This window comes from Prinia subflava, chromosome 1 (genome assembly GCF_021018805.1).
Source record: "Prinia subflava isolate CZ2003 ecotype Zambia chromosome 1, Cam_Psub_1.2, whole genome shotgun sequence".
Taxonomy (NCBI): domain Eukaryota; kingdom Metazoa; phylum Chordata; class Aves; order Passeriformes; family Cisticolidae; genus Prinia; species Prinia subflava.
The window spans coordinates 145,144,510-145,165,044 of record NC_086247.1 but is presented as its reverse complement, the minus strand read 5'-3'; the positions used below and the strand labels follow the sequence as shown (position 1 = coordinate 145,165,044).

The 20,535-nt window shown below is 38.6% G+C and overlaps 1 protein-coding gene across 1 annotated transcript in view; it reads right to left on the bottom strand.

The window, feature by feature from the left end:
* The window catches only part of PTPRN2 (protein tyrosine phosphatase receptor type N2), a 633,487-nt gene that overhangs the window by 14,365 nt on the left and 598,587 nt on the right, over positions 1 to 20,535 (bottom strand). The window contains exons 18-21 of the mRNA XM_063415765.1: positions 20,075 to 20,194; positions 18,764 to 18,930; positions 13,047 to 13,100; positions 10,993 to 11,057 (exon numbers count right to left, since the gene is read on the bottom strand). Of these exons, the coding sequence (XP_063271835.1) occupies positions 10,993 to 11,057; positions 13,047 to 13,100; positions 18,764 to 18,930; positions 20,075 to 20,194 (406 nt within the window). The remainder of the gene's footprint in view (positions 1 to 10,992; positions 11,058 to 13,046; positions 13,101 to 18,763; positions 18,931 to 20,074; positions 20,195 to 20,535) is intronic.

The window sequence follows — 20,535 nt, the reverse complement described above, 5'->3', positions numbered from 1 at the left end:
TAATCAAAGCTTCCCTCTCTTCTCGTTCCCCTAGACATGGCAGGGATCCTATTTTGCTAAGCACAAGACACATGAGAAATACTCTGTAGAGGATGGTCCCTTCCACATTGCAGCAGTACTGCTGTCACTGTGATGTCACAGGAATATGACAATGTTTGTCAAGAGGAGTAACATCTTTAAATGTATCAGCTGGGAAAAAAAAATGAAGACATATCATTAAAAAGTTTTTTTCCAGGTTCAGCAAGCTACAGAGCTTGTGCATCTGAAAATATGCTGGGTTGGGTTTTTTCAGTTATAAGAACAATCAGCATTTGTTACATAAATGCATGAGAAGTTTTAGCTTAATTAAGGTAATCTTTGAGATTTTTTATGTAATAGGCTTGAACATACACTGAAAGCAAAGTCAAATGTTCTATTTTATTCAGTACTAATGAAAAGTGCAGTGTAGATTCTGTGAGACTGATAGAATTTTATATTAAAGCTCTGTCTTAAAAGGAATATTTTAGATTCTAGATGCTCTGAATTTTCTGTGTATTTATGAAAATAAAATGATGCTTAAATACTTCATCAAAGCAGTTATTTGTGGGGGGTTTCTTTTTAAATAATCCGAACTGAAGAGTTTTCTTTGTGAATGTTTCACAAATACATTTTGCTCATAAATATTAAATTAAAAAGGATTTTTCTGATTGGGAAAAACTTGCAGATCTACCGGCACATATCCTCAAAAAGATATGATTATAGCTCTGCAGAATGGCTATAAATTTGTTACTGAGTCCTAAAGGATGGCTTGATCATTAGGGGGCTATGTTTAGATAGATTTCAGTTCTCTTCCAGACTGAGACTTTGACATCCTGCACCACTTGGGCTAAATCATTAAATTCACTCTATGTTTCACACCATCATTTATAAAATGAACCATTTTTTTCCTACCTAATGAGTTGTTATGAAAGCAAATCCATTAATGATTATAAGGTACTTGGACACTAGAGAGGTGAAGACCTAGATAGATCCCCTTTTTTTTCCAATACCCCTTGCACCTTTCTCAGCCCTCTTTCTGTTCTCCTTGATAATAAAGTGATTGCAATACTGAATATATGAGGTAGGAGTCACGCTGAGCAGTTCTAAAGCGGAAGGGGGGGGGGGTGGTTATTAGCACCTTTACTATTTTTCCTTAAGGAGAAATGATGATTATTGGGGTGGGAATAAGCATTTACCAAAAAAAAAAAAAAAAAAAAAAAAAAAAAAGTACTAAGAGCAATACCTGTCAAATGCCTTTCTTTTTCCAGCAGAAAGTATGCAGCTTCATTCTAGTCAGATATTACCTGCCTAATGCATCTTTTTATATTTATTATATTGTATAGATTTTGAATTAGGCCTTGAAGGGCAAAGGGACGACTTGTTAGCTAAGATTAAAAACTGGCTTGCTAAAATCTTGAAGGAGCAGTCCCTACTAAAGTTCTTTATGCTGTTGTTGCTAGAAGCTGAAAAAGAACCAATTAGTGTTTGCAGGATGATCAGCAGCCTTCAGCCTCAGATCCTGCACGGCTCAGTATTCCCAGGCAGCCGGGAGTGCTGCGGAAGATACACTCGTAATAATGTGAAACAGCAAAAATACACTTGAGAAAGAAAATAAGGGGAAACAATACAGTGCCAGTGAGGACACTGAGCTGTCTCATCACAGCGTGCCTGTGTCTAGGAAGAACACAAGTGTTTGTCATGTTTGGGTGATGGCTGCGTGACTCATGTCTAAAAGCGGTGCGTCATGGTCAAAGCAAAGCTTCACGCCGCCTTTCCTCCTCCCCATCTGAAGACTCACAATGAGGCTTTCTTTGGTACTGGGTTTTCTGGCACTTTTCTGCATTCAGCTTTGCCACAGCAAGGGGATAGTGAACTATGGAGACCAAAGGACAGACAGAAAATAGACCCAGGTCTGTCAGGAGCCTAATACACGAACATACCCATCTACACTTCTGTCTTAGTGCAGAGAGACAGAAGTGAGCTCTCTGGGGAGTTAGGAGGGTAAATCAGCACTCATGGACTATTACACTGTCACAGCCATGCTGTTTCCATGTCTAATGTAGCTGGACACAGCACAGATATGCTGCAGATCTGCAAATCTCCTAAAGCCCTACATGCCTCCAGCTTCCCACTGACAGCTTCTGAAGGAAGGCTCATGTAGCTGCCCCAGCAAGTGTTTGCCCCATTGAGTACTTAATGTTGCAGCAAAACATTTAATCACACCATATGAGGGGCAAACTCAATCTGATTAAAGAGAAAAGGGTCATAACTAGGGGGAGTGTAACACCACTTCTTCACTGACCATTAGTTTTAATAGCAAACCGGTAATATTTACTAACTAGCTTAGTCTCAAAGGCCCAACCTCATCTCATCTACTCCAGCCATCCTTGAAGTTCGAATTGGAGCTAGTCATCTCCTCTCCCAACAGCTAAGAGAGAGAGGGTAAGCTCTGATGGGCAATTCATTTGCCTGGGAATTATCCTCCAGAGGTGTGTATTGTTCTCCTCGATGACTGAGGAGACCCAGGCAACTAGGTTAGGTGAGATGCTTAACACTAGATGTTTTATGTGCCATAAGTTAGCTGGAATGAACCTGGGCTGAAAAGAGCTGAGTTTCTGCTCTTCACTTCGGGGCTCACAGGTGGTAGAATGTGGTAAAGCTTACGGTGTCTAAGACCTGTGCTTTGTGTCTGTAGCCTTCCCTGTTTTCCTTACCTCCACATTTGGTGATCTGGAGGGAAATGTTAAAAGAAAGACAACACGGAACCACAACGAAAAGATAAACCAGCAGTAAAATGTAGTGAAGGCCATGGAAGTGAAAAATGTGTCCTGTGAGTAACTGCTGTTTGTATAGTGCTCTGCTGCAAAGAAACAAGAGTATGTTCTTCCTTCAACTTGCATTGTCTAATTGCCCACTAAATAAAAAACACTGGTAAGTATTAGAGATAAAAAAGGGGCCTGACCATCAGCTAGAAAATACAGAAATAAAAGCAATTTTCTTTTGTAGTTATCCAGATGTCTGCTGCTCTAGCTCTGCTCTTGGCCAGGAGGATCATTTCATGCTTTTCAGGGAAAGAGAAAAGTGTCAGCAAAATCCTAGTGAGGGCTACACTTTTAAAGATAACAAAAAAGATAAATGTGTTCAGGTGGGCGTTTTTATTATAAGCTTATTCACTCTTTGAGATGAACAAAATCAGTGTGCATGTGTGTGTAGCTAAGGATGGATCCAGCCCATGCCTGAGTCAGTGAACTGTCTGTAATTTCAGACGAAACACGTAAGTGCTTCTATGCACCTAACAACAACCCAAAATAAAACTTCATTACCTTTATTAAAAAGAAAACCAAACAAAAAACTTCAACAAAAGCACCCAACGGGCAAAGCAAGCATGTAAGTGGAGAAGGGAGTGCTTAAAGTAATAAGAGAGAAGTAATTAAAATTATTGTGACAGTCACGAACAGAGTATACATTACATATATGCATTACATAATGTGTTACTGTTTACACATTTTATATTAATACTTGAAGACTGCATGTAATAAATGTACAAATGTCATATGGCTTTGTCAGTACACAGTCCAAAGGAAGGTGACACTGAAGATGGAAGACCTAGGCACAATCTAATATTTTAAAAAAGATACAGGAAAAAAATGCTTCTAAGTTTTACACTGATTTTAACAGCCTTGCAGGGAGAGAAATTCACTGCTGACATGTCAGTTTCTAAGTTAATATCCTTTGTCAATGCAGAAACCACTCACTGTAACTGAATGCAAATGGATGCTAATTTGAGGACCTATCCTTCCTCACTTCCAATGTGTGTGAGAATTGTCACATTGTATTCCATACACAATAGGAATTGTTTCTCTTTCACAATTAGATTTCCTCCACCCTGCCCAGAAGTTAAAAGTAAAATGAATATACCTAAATTACTACAGGAGAATTGCTAAAGAAATGGATGTTAATGAGTTTTATTCCACATGGGATAAAATATCCCATAATCACCTACTGTCACTGTAGAAAGTATCAGCGCACACATCTGAATTCAACTTACATGTGCATGTGCAAACACACACACACACACAAAGCACATACAGAGCCAGAATTGTGAATGTGCTGTTACTTCCTGCTAATGGATGTTCCCCAGGATCAGCTCCCATGGAGTTTTACACAATTTCCTTCTTTTAGTATCTCTTCCAGAAACTCTTGGTACATTACCTGAAAGGCAGTTGATCTTCAGGTGATGAATCAAACACGAACAAAGTTAAGATGCTTATTGCAAAAATGACATTGATGAAAACATGCCTCACTTGGCCTTAAAAAAATCTGCAAGTCCCCTTTGGAAAATATGCACTTTCTTTCCAGGAGACACAGAAGTACTTCGCCTACATAAATCTATTAAATTGTAAGAACTACATTTTACATTAATTTCATTTTACGTTGCACGTAGGTGGTAAAAGTCTCACAAGACAGTACATGGAGTGACCTGAAGAAAAGGTGCAACTGTTATGGATTCATTCTTTAAACTAAACAGAGTTTATCCTTAAAAGTGAATAAACTGGTCCAGCTACAGAAACAGTGGAATAACTACGCTTTAGCTACCAAATGGTACCCTTTGTAGCCAGAAGACCACCACTGGTCAACTGAACACTTCTCTGCTGCATGAAAACAGCTACCAGAAAAGAAACTATTTTACTCTCTGTATATAAACATCCTTTTCCAAACATGTGCCCAGCTGCTTTCAAAGCAGTAGCACAGTACTTCTATGACCCAGCTTTTTCACTTTTCCATATCACAATCTACCCATTTGCGGGAAAAGAAACACTGCCCAAATTCCTTATCTGCTTGTCTCCTCCTTAATTTCAGTCAATGACCTCTTGTCTTCAAATTAGTCACTATCTCAAGCTGCTTACTGACATCAATACGTTTCTTTCAGGGTCTTCCAGCACTCTATGGGGACCCCCCTTCGTGCTCCCTCTCCCAAGGAGAGGCCCATGTCTGATCAGTCTTCACAATTCATTTGCCCCCAACACCGGATAATTAGGATTGTTTTCTACCATACTTTCCTACTCCCAAGTCATTTCCAACAAAATCCTCAGAATAGCAAATAACTCAAGAAATATGGCACTTTTAGGGTAACCCCTGACCACTAATTATATAAAAGAAAAAAAAAAGCTAAAGAAATTGTAACAATAACATATTTGGTTTTTGCTTTAATATTCTGTAAAGGTAACCATCTAAAAATGCAGACCGTGCAACATACAGTGGGAAACATCAACCAAAACCACCTTCCCCATGGTCACTAATTCATTTCAGAACAGAAGCTTGTAGAACATGCTACATTTTTATTTTCCTTTTATGAACTATTAATCGCTGACTCCATACAGGCAATAACAATGCAATAAGCTTCAAAGCATCCTAAGTCCAAACGTGTTTATCAAAGGAAATAAACACTGTTTTAAACAGCTTTTTCTAAATAGTAAGAGCTTGCTGAGCATCTCAGGCTGGACCGTGAAAAACTGTCCTATACATTCCCCATACACTTGTGCATGTAGCTGGGGGCCCAGCTCTCATTGTGATTAATTATCTGCTGGGAAAGGCTGCAAGAACGAGCACTATTTGCCTAATTGTGTTTCCAGGGTAACTCATTACATAAAAGTTACAATACATAATGCAGCTCATTCGAAAAACTGGCCTTATAACATACGATATGTTTACATGGACACGAGCAACCTCCTTTGGAAACTGAAGTAGCAGCATTTCAGATTTACATGATTGGCATTACTGCTGAGAACTGAGGCAGTCTTGTGGACAGCACAACAGTAAACAAAGCAAACCCCAATTTTTTGGGTATTTTTTTTCCTATGTTCCTAGAGATAATAATGTGTCTCACCCAAATCTCAGACCAGCCATGCAATTAATTGAAACTTAGAACATGAAAAAAATTACACCTTTAAGTCCTGAATTTTTCTGCTGTATTTTTTTTTCCAGAATACCACCGATTTCTAATCCCACTTTTTGACCCTCTAACCATTAACTACCTTAAAAAAAAAAAAAAAGAAAAAAAAGAAAAAAAAAAGAAAAAAGCAATCTCCCATTTACACTATATATTCTCTCAACCTCTGTATGAAATGCAGTATCTTAAATTTTGTTTTCATGGTAGAAGCTTGATCCTGGGCTGAGGAAATATTCCCTTATTCACCAAAAGCATGTCAGAAATAGTCAGCTCTAGAATTGTATCAGCACAACAGAACAATAGAATTTTCTCAGACTTTGCATAAGGACTCAAAAATAAGCAGATTGAATCCATTTTAACACGAGTATGGGCAAGCATTTTCTTTCATAAAATCCTTTCAGAGAGGAGCTAACCCCACAACTTCATTATGATTGTTAAATCCAAACAGCAGATAAGCAAAACCTCAGCAAGGGTTCAGATTAGCCCAAATCATTTGATCACGATGAGTCAGAAGGCGAATTAAGGAATCTTTTGTTTTGCCTTAAAATGTCACGGTATAAACTGCATCTGCTCAGGAGCTGACTCACAAGACCCTCAGACAATAGGGTAGCAGGGGCAAGGAAAGGACTTGGGGAGATAACCTCCACAGCCAGCCCCGGCCAGAGTGTGTGTGCTCATCAATTATAATCCAAGCTTTTGAATGCGAGAGAATAAACCGTTGGTTCGGCTTTGCTAAATCAAATCTTTTTTGCTGGGTTTTAGAATTTGGAAATCAATACTTTAAAAGGATTTTAAAATTCATATTTGCCTTCCCTTTGACTCATCTCGTTTCAGCTAGTTCAAACAGAAGAAAATGGATGGTCAGCAAACCCTAAGCAGCTGCTGGCTGGATGAATATCTAAAAATCAAACTATTATCTACACTATCCAAGCCTCTCAGTTCAGAAAAATGAAAGTGGGAAGACTCATAATCTCATCTTTTTTTTCCTTTTTTTTTTCTTTTTTTTGTGCCAGAAACACTCAATAAAAATGTCTTGCAATATATCACACTTTTAGTCACTACAATAAGCCTGCGGGAAAGACATGAAATGAGAAAATTCTCAAGTTTTCTCTAGATCACACAAAAAGAAAAAAATCTGATCAGCTCAGCATTAGTGTGAGTTTGGGGTGAGGAAGAAATATCAAGTAGACTAAATCTAAATCATCTCATCTTCCCTAGTAACAAAGGATAAAACTTGTAAATACATCAAGAACGTTGAAATTCTCAGCAGAAATCAGCCTCAGAGAAACAGTCCCTATCAAAAATCCAGCAAGTATTGTTATCTACCAAAACAATCCATTATCATTTTCTGTATTTATTTAAATCATGAAAATGCACATCAGTTGAACTAAATCACTTCTCAGCTTCTAACTCAAAACTAAAGCTCATCCTAAGATGGCTGTCACAGAAATGAGAGGTGATTTAGTAACTGTCTTAAAACTCTAATACCCATGTAAAAATAGTTATCATAATTAAATAGATGTCATAGTTGAAACATGCTAAATCGGATTTAAGTATGTTACTGTAAGGCCAGATTCAACACTGTTTTATTTTCCTTATTGCCTTGATGGGTATAGGATCAAGGTGTCTGCATATCACAGAATCACAGAACACCAGGTTGGAATGGAACCTCAAGGATCAACTGGTCCAAACTTTCTAGGCAACAGCCAGGAAGGAAAAAAAATTAGTAGAAAAAATGAAGAAAAAAAAAAGTAGAAAAAAATATGAAGCCAGGAAGAAAAAAAAATAGTAATAAAATACACAATAAATAGCTACATTAATTATTGGAACAATGAAACAAAAGGATATTCTCTGCATTGAAAGTTCCTGCTGACATGACAGCATGACAGCACTGGATGGACACTGCTCCTCTCTGACTATTCCAGTATCTCAGATTATTTAATGCAGATGTTAGGAATAAGTGCATAAATGCAGTCATTCCGTTTAATGCACTGAGGACAGTGAACTTCACTAAGAACCTCCCCCATCAGCAAATCCATCCCAGTGTCCCTGTGAGCTCCTGCACATCCTTCCACCAGCTCAATTCACCCCCACAGGACACCACGGGATCATTTCTGCCCTCGGTACCAACTTTTACTCTCCTGCAAGTGCCCTGAGCCAAGATACTTTGCTTCTTTCCATTTTCATTCTTTAAAATTCCCTTTCTCAAAGGGGTTGGGGGCGTCAAACTGACGTGGCAGATGTCAAACACAAAATCCTCCCCAACTTGATTTCTTTTCCCCTGCTTTAGGTTTTAGGAACAGGTCCCTTGTTGGTGGTTTTCAGCATCTAAAATAATACGAGGGTTGGCAACAGCAGGGTAGAAGATATGAATTTATAAGGTGTTTAATAGACTAAGTGTTGGCACTAATTCAGTGAGCAGTAGAAGAAATTGTAAAAGAAAAAAGGCATTTACAGTTAACTGTCTAATAGAATGCAGGGAAGTAAATCATTACATGAAAAAGGAGCTCCTTTGCCCAACCTATTAAAGACCCCACTAAAGAGCCATGGCATTTATTGATTGCTTTCTACTTTCCCACTGCTGAAACTAAGTACTCCTCTATTTACTTTGATTTAAAAATGCATTATTGTCTACTTTCTAATAAACCAAACCCTGGAATAAGAAACTCAAATTATTCTAAGTTTATTCTTAAAAGTCCGTGGTGTTTTTTTTTTTTTTTTTCTGGGTTTTTTTTTTTTTTGAAAGACTGAAGACCTTAATCCTTAAAAGCCTTTTTGAAAGAAGGGTTCCTCGATGCTGGCCCTGCAGCTGGGCCCAGATTGAAAGTGCACTTACATTTTTATGTTCAGCGCTGAAGGACTCTGAAGTTAGCCCTCGCACTGCACATAAAAGCTTTGGAAAGGGCATTCTTTGCCACTCGTGCAATTCATTCTCTAAGAAAAGGAAATGGAAAGAAAGATTTCATGTCCAGGGCTTCAGGCCTTTGATCATTTGATGAACATTGGATCCTCAACCTGGGCCTCCAGCTTCTCAGGCCAGACAAAGAGGGCCCCGGCCGCACAGGCTGGGCCGCGGCTCCCGCCCGAACAAAACCTTTGGCGGCCGCACAGTGTGACAGCCTGGGAAAGGCCCACCTCAGCAGGGCTGAGATGCCCGCTCTGCCCTTTGATCTTTCATTTAAACCCCAGCCAAAGCACCAGGTCAGGGGATTTCGCGTCGCACACCCCCACGGGCAGAGGGGAGCAGGTCAAGAACAAAATGGGGGTGACCGATCTCCAAAAAGCCCTGTGACGCCTTTCTCTGGCCAGTTTCACATGACTTGTCTGGCATTGTGAAGCGCTAAGCCCACACTTAAAATGGAATTTGACATTACATGGTACAATGGAGTCAGTAAATGGCATTCTTCAGTGCTTTTACAACAAAGTCAACCCTCCCTTAAGTGGCTGAAAGCCCCCAGCTAGAAAATACTTCTCATTTACTTCTATATGCCAATAAATTGCATATATTTTAAATCTAGCTTTCATTATGGCTTCCCTCTGCTGATGGCTGAAATGAGTGAACAAACACTTAACAAAGGTCCACATTAATTTTACGTTGTACCATTGCTTCTGTTTTTAAAGTCTAGGTTGTCACGTGGCAAGTAACGAGCATTGGAAATATCTCCGTATTTCTTCACAGAGCAAAAATCTATTTTCCAACAAGCATGAAAAACTAATCTCATCCCACTGAAAAATTTATTTTCAGTACAGCGCAAAGGAGAAGGCAAACATACAACTTCTTTTAGCATCAGTGGCAAGTTCCACATGATGCTTGCGGGCAAAAAATTCAGTCCATGTTTGATGAGACATGTTAACAGAATCTGAAGAGAAAAAAAAAAGCTAAAATCTTTCTAACGACACCGGATGCCACAATGTCCCAGAGGACTGGAATATTCAGGATGCAGCAGCAGATGACTGCAAAGCATGGAGAGTATTTTTAAACTACATATAAAAATATGTCTATGTTAGAAGATATTAAACAAAAACTGTAAAGTGATTAGAATTCAAAGAACTAAATACTGTTTCTCTCTATAAATTAGTATCTTTTTACAACTAATACTTTTTCATTAAATACGCATGTGTGCATAATGCCAGAAGCAGCTTAAGAACTCAGGTTAAGAATCCATAAAGACAAATTTCTTTTTGTTTATTTGGTCAGGTTCACATGGCTCACTCTCACCCTTCTTCCTTCTGAAGACAGTATCAGTATTAAAAAATGTTCAGTTCTAACAAGGATTATTTCAGAGTATCCCAAGTACTGCCCACTATGAACAATTTACCAGTCAAGAAAACAAAAAAAGGAATGGTCCCAATCTCTAGAGAATCTATAAATTGCTCATTTTAACAAACAAGTTTATGTTTAGTTGATGGATGATTTCCCACATCATAAAATTATGTATCACAGATGAGACTTCTAAGAAACAGAAAAGTTAAATACATTGTTCAGTATCAAACAGATAGTGCCATAACTGGCAATGGAGATTTATTTTCAGTCCTCTGTTCACTACAGTATTTTTCCTTGTAAGAAACAAATCTGTGCAAGACACGAGGTCCTGTCTGACACCACCTCTCCACGGGTTGGTAGCAACAGGCAGCTCCAAAAAGGAAAATAATCACATCTGACCATCGTGGTGGGGGAGGTGACAGAGGACTGGGCAAGAGCCATGACACAGCCTGGGACCTAGCTCCTGTAACCACTACATTAGGGTTGTACAGCCTCAAGGCAGCTCAAGTAAAAACTGTAATAAACTATTTTAAATGATAAATTTAAAAATTCAAATACTTCTCAACAGCACAAACACACCTCTCATTCACAAAGCATTTCCGTTACGTATGAAAATAAAACTACAGAACATTAAGGAGAGAGTAGCATTTGCTTGTAATTTATTCTCAGATTTTCTGTGAATATTGCTCCCCCACTGTTGTCATGGCAACACAAGCACATCTTTCAGTAGTGAGGAAGTAACAAGCCTTTCGATTCTCACCTTTGGCCATTTTATTGAGAACCATGTCAATTAGAATGTAGGTTCCACTTCTTCCCGCACCATCGCTGCCAACAGAAAAGGAAAAAGAAAAAATGAAGCCTATCAGTGTGCATCTAGACTCAACATGAAGGTACCTGCCCTTAATGTTACAGTGTTACTCATGGTGGGAGAGGAGAGAATGAGGGGTTAAAGGAGGGTACTGAGAAAGGAGAGAAAGCTTGCACTGAATAAACACAAGCTGGTTGTGGAAGATTAACTATTACCCTGCATGGATAACAGGGCTTTGTTTTGATTTTTTAAGCCAAGTTGTGTTTATGCAAGAAAAACATTTTAAATGACAGTGGAAAACTCTAAAGCAGGATACCATTTCTGTTCAAAAGGTGTACATACAGTGACCTTATAGTCACTTATATATAGATGAAGAACTCATAGTAAGTTTGACTAGAACATCATCCAGAACAGTCAAAAATGCTGCAGATTGCATTTGAATGCAGTGGTCACAGGGAATGCAGAGATCTGCTCAAGAACAAATATTTGATTACTGAGGATTGCAATCTTTCACCACTATACATGAGTGGTTTGTTTTTGATCTGTACCTTTCCCCTGAATTCTTCCCTAGTAGCAATGACCAGAAAGAAATATTATCTTGTAATTCCTAAGAAATAACTTTAACTTTTGTATATCAATAGCCATTCCTCAGAGATGTGAGACCAAGCCTTGGGAGGGGGAAAGCTCCCTAATCTGAATGCAGCTTGTGTCCCTTTCAGAGAGCAACGTGTAATTGCCAGCGTGATGCTCTTTTAGAGCTGCTGTTAGCAAACATAATTAAGACTTGAAGTAAAAGCTTTTTTTTCTTTCCCTCCCCAAAATTTTTACAAAGGTGCATGTGTGACCCATTAGGCTGGTATGCAGTTTTATTAATTAAGCCATTATTTTTATTGATAGCTCAATTTGTGTACATGAATTAACAAAAGAAAAAAATAATAGAACAGCATGAAGCACGTTACTGCATTTTGTTTACAGCCAGGCTGCGAAACTTAATTTCTGTAGACAAAGATTTTTTATTTTCAGTTACTAGATCAATGTTTAGAGAAAAGGAGCTAGTGTAATAATTTTTTTTTCTCTGTCCATGAAGGGAACAAAGACACAATCTTATTATTAAGCTGAATAATGAGAGACAAGACAGCAATCAGGCACAATGAAAACAAAAACTGCTGAGCTCATGGTAGATATTTCCATCCATCACAGTAAGGAAAGAGTGAGAAACTTGAAGGCTCTTCATTGTGCATCAAATCATTCTTTTCTCACTTTTCTGGAAGGCAAAGCAGAGAAGACCCCTCTGCAGCATTTGGCTCCTTGCATCCTCACTCAAGCTGAGCCACACGTGAGGAACACGTCCCCTCCCTCCTCACTCCCATCCAAAGTGAAGGGCCACATGGCAAATATCCTGCTTCTTAGCAGGGCTGTTTTTCTGTCTTCATTATCTACAAGGATATTCTCCATAAATAAGTCAGAACCTCCAATGGCAGAACCCAACATAATTGTCATTATGGCAAACTTTTTCCACTGAACTGCCCGACAGCTTTCGTGTGCATCAATCACATTGTGACGCCTAAAAATATTCTGTGCTTAAAGAGTTACTCAATCTCTAGGCAGGTTTCCACTCCCTGACATTGCCCTCTTCTTAACCTGATTGCTAAAAACAAGCAAAGAACAAAAAAACCATAACTGAGTGTTAATGAAAGAAAGCAGACTAAATTGGGAGGGTATGCAAAGAACATCTATAATTTTGAAGGAGATGTATGAAACTGAAGTGTTACTCATACTGGAAAGCATGGCCTAGTCACAGCTCAGCATCTAAAAAATCATATGGAAGAATAATTTGATGATGAAAACAGACCTTAAGTATTGAATAGCATTAACAACCAGTTGAATTATACTTAAAACTTTTAGCCTACCTCACTGTTCAAGCTTTAATTTGCTCACTTTGATTATATGTGTTCAATTCTTACACATACAGATCTCTCTAAAACTATTTTAGAAATTGTACTTGCCTGCAATGAACAACTACTGGACAAGAGCGACCCCTGTAGCACTTGTTTACTTTTCTGAAATAAAACAGACACAAAAAATTAATTAAGCATATTATATACTGTTTCTTTAGCCAACTGTCAAAAATAAGCAATAAGAAAATGCAAATATTGCTGACTTTAAAGATATACTCAGGTTAACAGTTTCCAAATATAAGGAGCTGTTAGGTAGATAATTTTGTTTAAAGTTGGATTCTGTTTTGCTGCCTAAGAAATCCCAGAAAACATTCCATCATTACTGTTGTCTGGGCAAAATAAATGAGCTATTTTCTCAAATGGTTCATGTCTTAGCTCCAAAACTAAGGTTATCTTGAGATGCCTTGATTTTGAGGCAAACTTTGTGTTCATGAGCTTGTTCAAGGAAATATCAAGGGGCATCAAACTGAATACAAAATTAAAAAAGGCAATTCCACTACACTTTGTACAATGTGTGCTGATCTGTAACATCACCCCTTCCCAGAAAAGCAAATGCCAAATCTCCTGAAACTCTTCTTAAAAACTCTAAAATGTAATCTTATCATAGTAAAAATAACTAAACCCATCAGTAAGCTTTGGTTTTATTGCAGAAGTCTCATATATTTAATATTTACACATTGTTGTCTTTGACAGCTTCTTGCTTACACATTCTCAGTGGCAAGAGAATATATGTGAAACCAATCAATAAAAGTACAGCCACAGAACAGGTCAGCTGATATGTAAACTCAATGAAAGAATTAACTACTGCTGAGGCAAACCAAGATACTCAGTCTAAGAATAGAGCCCACAAAATTGGTTTAAATCTATTTAAATTGCCTTACAAAAACCAAAATCCCAAGCCCTCTCTTTTGCTCTAGGACATACTTTGCATGTCAAGTACGTTACAGGCCAAAAACCCATAAAATATGCACACATATGTTAACAAGGCAAGATGAATAAAGGCTCAAATGGGAAAGCATTGCTTCAAGAAATCAAAACCCTTCATTGAAACTATTTGATGAGATGTTTGAGTTTACTGGAGCTAGAAGGTCTCCTATAAATTCATTTCATAGGGCAGCTTCCAAGCAATGCCCTAATAGTCCCCAGCTCAGTGTAAGTGCTACACAGGATCCTGATAGCTAAACTAAAGGGAGCTGCTGAAATTTGACAACAGTGGTGTGATGTTATTATGAATTTTAAAGCATAACTAACCTACTGAATCATTTAGTTCTTGGCTGTTCATCTATTCACTAACATCTGTGCTGTGAAAACATGCACATATCTTTAAACACTGCTTACAGTATAGCCTGAAGATGCCTAAACTTCTGACAGTGTGTTGGGATACCTGGAACTCAACCCAAATGGGCTTGGCTAGGGAGGTTTTGGTGATACTCCATGAAACCATGTTTTCACATTCTTCTTTTTGCTACTTCAGATTCTAACCAAACTTGGGAACAATATTAAGCTCTTGTAGAGATCCCCCTCAAACATCTGAATTCAGGGATTTTTCACAATTCTTACTCTCTTGCTTACTTATGTAAATCACACTTGCAGAGACATTCTGTCTCTATTTATATTCCCTGGATGTACCTAATTAATGCAGTAGAACAATGTTCTTATGAAATGAGTTCTAAGTCATTGAGAAGCACATGATTTCGGAAGTTAAATGGACCATTTCTATGTCCATGAATATATCTATATGCAGGCAGTACCAAACAAAGCTTCAACGACTTGGGCTACAGCAGGGTTTTCACATGGATGAACCACTCAATTCCTGATGGCCATATCTTGAGGATCAGCTCCTTCTCTATATGATATAAAGACTGGTTTGGTGGTGGTTGGTTTATTTTTGTTTGTTTTGGTTTTTTTGTGGGTTTTTTTTTTTTTTTTTTTTTTTTTTTAGATTATTGTACAGTAAATTATATTTGAAATGTCTGTACCAACATCTGGTACAGCCTGCATTCCTCAGCTTGCAGCTGGTCACTCTCCCCCCACCCCCATCATGGGCATTAGTAAAGAGGTGTTTTTCCATTTCAAGTATTAAATAAAAGCTAATCACTACAGAGGGGTATTTACCGTTTCTCTTTCTGCTTGTGTGGTTCCTTTGTTCCTTGCGTGGCACCACTAATATGATATTTGCATGTTGTGACTAGCCATCTACCAAAGTCCTAATATAATTTCAATGACAAACTCAATCTAAATCTATCAGACCTCTCAGTAAATCAGACAGCCAGAGACACATGTTAGGGAAAGACACCTTATGTTTGTCAGTTTTATTGAAGGCGTTTCAAACATTTTCATTATCACACATTTCAGAAAACACATTAAAACAAAGGGTTTCAATCCAGCTGGTTCGTAGCTTTGTCTATATATAGCTTATGAAAATATTTAGAAGTGCAGCAACATCTCATTTCATTCTTAGTTCTGGCTAATGAGAGTGAGCTGAAAATTCATCAGTAAGCAAAGTTCTTGAATGTTGAAGAAAATATATATTATATATATATATATATACATATACAGGAAGAATTAACTTAGAAAGAATGATTAGTAATACAAACCAACCCTTGGCTCATTGAGTGAAAAAGAAATCATCATGCAAACCATCAGCAAGCAAAGGTCAGAGGTCGTTAGAGGCTCAGAAAAGGGGTTTCCCACATTGTCCCTGCAGCAGAGTCACAGTTTCCAATGATCACTTTTGTGACTATGCAACTGGGCTCATATTACTAGCTGCAACATCACAAAAATGACACTGGCAACCGCTAATTAGCTGGCAAAATAAGAATTTGTCCATTTTTAAAGTGAGCAGTGTTAGTAAATGCCATTGCACACAGCGAGAAGTGATAGCATAATAGATATATATTTTAAGCAAAGCCCTCACATGTGATGCTAATTATCTTTTAGCTTAGCAGTCCCTCTTTAAAGTGTAAATGTGCTCCCTCTGGGCTCAAGAAATATTTAATGACACATATCAGTGCATGACTAACAAGCTAGTCCAGAGCAATAATGATTGGTCTATTGTTCAAAATGAAATTAGGACTCCAGAAGCATTTAAAACTGACCAGTGGTTTCCGCAGTAGCCTCACCTCTCAGGGACTGTCTTTTGCACAGATTTGTAAAGGATATAGAATAATCTCTTTTTAGCAATTTATTCCTACATTGTGAAAGTATGATAGATTATTCAGCAAGGTTTAATGTATCTGATAGATGCAAAATCATCTAAATCACTGTCTGATACAGAGTAAGAAAAACGTAAGCTTTCAGTTTTCAAAGAGACTTGCAGAATTTACTTCAATAAAAATGTTTAGGTCCATATTTCCACAGACTCTGGGCAAGGTAATTTTGGGAATCCAATTTTTCTTGGTGATGAATTACAAAAAATAGAGGGTTGGTTATGTATATGCTTAATTTCATATATGTATGTGAATATATAAATATACACACATATCCATATATATATACAAACACACTGAATGCACATAAAAACATAGATAAGATTAAAAGAAATGAGAGCAGCCCCTTCCTAGCACTACCCTACTAAGAGTATGGTAGCACTGTCAGACATTTTTCTGGGGGCTTTATGACTCAGCTGTCGTAATCCAGCAGAGTTTGTACTTTTAATAGAAAGCTTCAGGTGCAAAACATGTATTGTATTAATGAATTCCAAACACATTATTTTAGCGATAGTGCATTAGTTTTTTTGTCATTAAAAAAGAATGAAAAAAAAGAAAAAAAAACAACCCGAAGATCAGATGACCAAGAAAACTGAGATTCATAGACCAGCTATTGTGCATGCCAAAATTCCTTTTCAGGCAGAATTTTACTATGCATTCAGTACTATGAGTTCATTGTACAAAATCTGCACGTAGCAAATGATTACAGTACCCTACACTGGACTGTGAATACATGTGAAATGAACACTCAGAATTCAATTAAATCTTAACAGGTTCATTCCCATACTGGCTTAAAATACAAAGAATGGCAGCTCTGCTACTTTTCTCATCTAGTTATCATTTTTCTTTTTCAAAGTATTCCAGAACACTTCTTCAACACGGCTATTTAACCCTTACACAATGTCACTCTAAGAAGCGCTTTGCTGGCGATGTGAACTGTGACTTACTGTAGATCTAATCCTACAGCTCACGCAGGGACCTCAATCCTTACTGAAACAAGCCAGAGGCGAGGTGCTCTGAGCTTCAGAAGTCCTGGCTGTACAGGCTCATTTGTGCTCTAGTTAGAATTCTAGCAGATTTCCCAGTAACTTTGAAAAGCGCAGGGCCGGGCGCTGCACTGGCTCTGTGCTGCAGCCTCACACAGCTTAATGGAACCGAGGCACAATTCTCACTGCAGAAATTCACTACAGGCAACTCCTTGGTACCACAAGCAAAGGGAAATCAACCTATAAAAACCACATTCAAGTTGAACCCAGAGAAGAAAACCTTGAAAATTCAATTACAGCTCCATCCTATGGCTGTGCTTCCTTGCTCTGCTACTGCTTTTGTGTTGTGATTCTGTAGTATATCCTTACATCCACACCTAGCCATAGCTCCAAGTGACTCAGAGCAGCTGCACTCCATTACCTCACCTGCACCGTGTGAGATGTCTCTCTGCTTTGAAAAGCCTTGCAATACATACAAGAATACTGAGTGGATGAAGGGTGGCATTCAGTCCTAGATTTTTAAGGGTAAAATTTTGCCAAAGGACAACTGTGCAACCAGCTCCTGTTGGCTGCAGGCCAGCTCCTCCCCTCGGGTGGAGACGCACAACTTTGACTGGCGTCAGTCAGAGCTCCCAGCACTCCTTGAAAGAAACAAGTTTGGACCTTTTGAGCGCTGAGCCCTTTATAATCACTTTGGGGGGTTGTGGATGATATTGCAGAGCAGAGAGAGCAGCTCGGGATCCCACAGGCCGCCGGCGGATTGAGCACCAACTCCCCAAACCTCCCGGAGATTCTTTTCATTAGTCATAAGCGCGTGGCTGTGGATTAGCTGGTACACGCTAACACCTACACGTGATGCACTGGGCACGGTTTGCAATCAAATGAAGATTATTCCGCTCCAGCATTTATCATGCATGGCTTTAATTTTCAAATTAAAATTTAGATAGGCACAGCAAACATTAGAGAAGGTGGCAAGGACTTTCACAGCTTTTGCCTTTGTATGTTTGTATTTTAAAGCCACGCTGACTTTCTTTTAAGTTCCAAAGGGTGCGCTTTGTCAACATTTTCATCTCTTTTCTCAAGCTCCCACCATCCTGCAGCCAAAGGTCTGCAGACCTCGCTGTTGGATCCTTATGAGCAAACAGTCCCATGGGAGTGACGCTATTGCCATATGACTCCATTGTGTTTCTTTTTTTCGAGCATGCTCACACTTCCTAATTTACTTGTGAGAGTCCTGATAAAGGATCTTGGGGGAGCCACACAAAAAGCCTGGAAGTTGCAGAAATGGATAAATACTTGAAAAACAAAGAAATACAGAAGCACTAAGATTATACAAAGGGAGGAAAGGTATTGATCTCTAAACGGGAAACGAATACGTCTTAAACCCAGGCAAAATCTCTGTGTGAGGCAACACTAAACATCAACCTACTGAAGATATTGCTCTTAGTTTAGCATTGTGGCATCACAGGCTGAGGAGCCCCCTTTCAACCCAAAAATCTTTCAAGGACAGAAAAAAGCAGCAGTTCCCCAGACCTGTATTGTCTTAAAAGCGCCACACTTTGTGCTTTACCTGCGGAAATCCAGAAGGGATCTGGTGGAAGCAGGAACCCTCTGATCGTTCCAGCTGAGGAAGTGGAACTGTGTCACTGTGCGGGTCTCATTGGTCTGCAGGTTCTTCAGGTAGAAGCTCCTCACGAGGAAATCCTCGCACCAGATGTGCTCAGAGACAAGATTTACCTGCACCCACAGGAAGGAACAAACGCAGATCAGCAATTTGGGTTGCAAATCACGCCTTCAGGACTGCAGGTGTAAGATTTCTGGGATGAAGGAATTGCATGAAAATTTTATTTCTATTAGCAAATCGGCCTTTTTTTGGGAGGGGGTGTTGATTCAGCAGTCAGTATAGCTGTCAGAAAGGGGTTAGCTGCAATTGCTATTGCATTTGAAAACATAAGAAAAATCTTGACAATTTTAATGCAGAAGGAAAATTCACTGAATTTTAATCTTTATAACATTATGTGAATACAAAAGTTATTTTGTATTGAGAATGTGCTAGACTGGCAGTTCCTTTCTTTTCAGAAACATCCACAAATGCGTTGCCCAGGCCACTCTCAGAGGTCTTAAAAATCTGAGTTGAATTCACATGAGAAGTGAAAATTCAGTTTCTTTTGCTATGAAGAAAAATAAGCACTAAAAATGCAGCTTATTTGTAGAGCTCATCTTTTCAGGAAATTACTTTATTCCCGTTTTAGTTTCAATAACAGTATTTCTTCACAATTTCTCCACATTTCTTTGTATTTGGCATTGTGGTATTATTTTCTTCCTCTACACAGCTGGACCACTGGAAAAATCTGACAGTTGTTGTCAACGTTGCATTGCAACGTAACTCGTGATGTGATATTTTGGGCTAGAAATGCAAAGCAGAAAATAAAAATATGTATTTGTTGTTGTGACTGAGGCAAAAGATAAAAATAGATAGGGTTAATTACTACAGCAATATAGAGGTTTTTCTACAACGATTTACATATGGCTACATATCCTAAGGCAAAAAATCGCTAATTCAAAAAATACTATTTTCCCGTAAAATATAAATACATGCTTTCGTATATCAACCAATTGAAAAACCATTCAAAATGCAAAAATTATTGTCCTAATATTGCAACATTTCACTCATTATTTACCATATTTCATTTGGTGGAAACCACCTTGCTGTGAAAGCTGCGCTCCCATTTTTTCTTGCAAATGCAAAACTCCCCGAAGGCGCACCAAGAGTCTGCAGCTCGACCTGCAGGTTAGAGGGTCTCCAACATCACTCTGCCCCGTCTGGAACCAGCCCCTGCACTTACTGTCACGTTTGCAACCAGAGATTTTGTGCAGGTACCTCGTAGATGTGGTAGAGGTTTGACCCTTCGTCTGGCCAATAGTGGTAGCACTGTTTGACTCCGTTCTCCACCAGGGGTGTCAGCATGACAATAACGACACAGCCGTTCTCCCAGACCATCTGCAGACAAAGAAAGACACCGTGGCCACACTGTGACTGCCTAATTACTGCGTGACATGTATAATTACTGCACTCAGACACACAATCAAAATTTATTCCATTCACAGGAAATTTATTTCATTTTCATTAGACACTTTTGCTCTGCAGCTGCTTTCAAATCCCTGAATAAACCGGCACCATATTTTGCAGGCGTCCATGAAATATTAAAGAATTTCCTGCGATTTCAGTTCAGGTCATCCACAAAATCTCTCCTTGCTCCCGGTACCATGTTCAATTGCTTTTCTGTCAAACTTTTAGATCCTCTAAAGGAATACTGAATGGTGTTGCAGAACACCCATCTA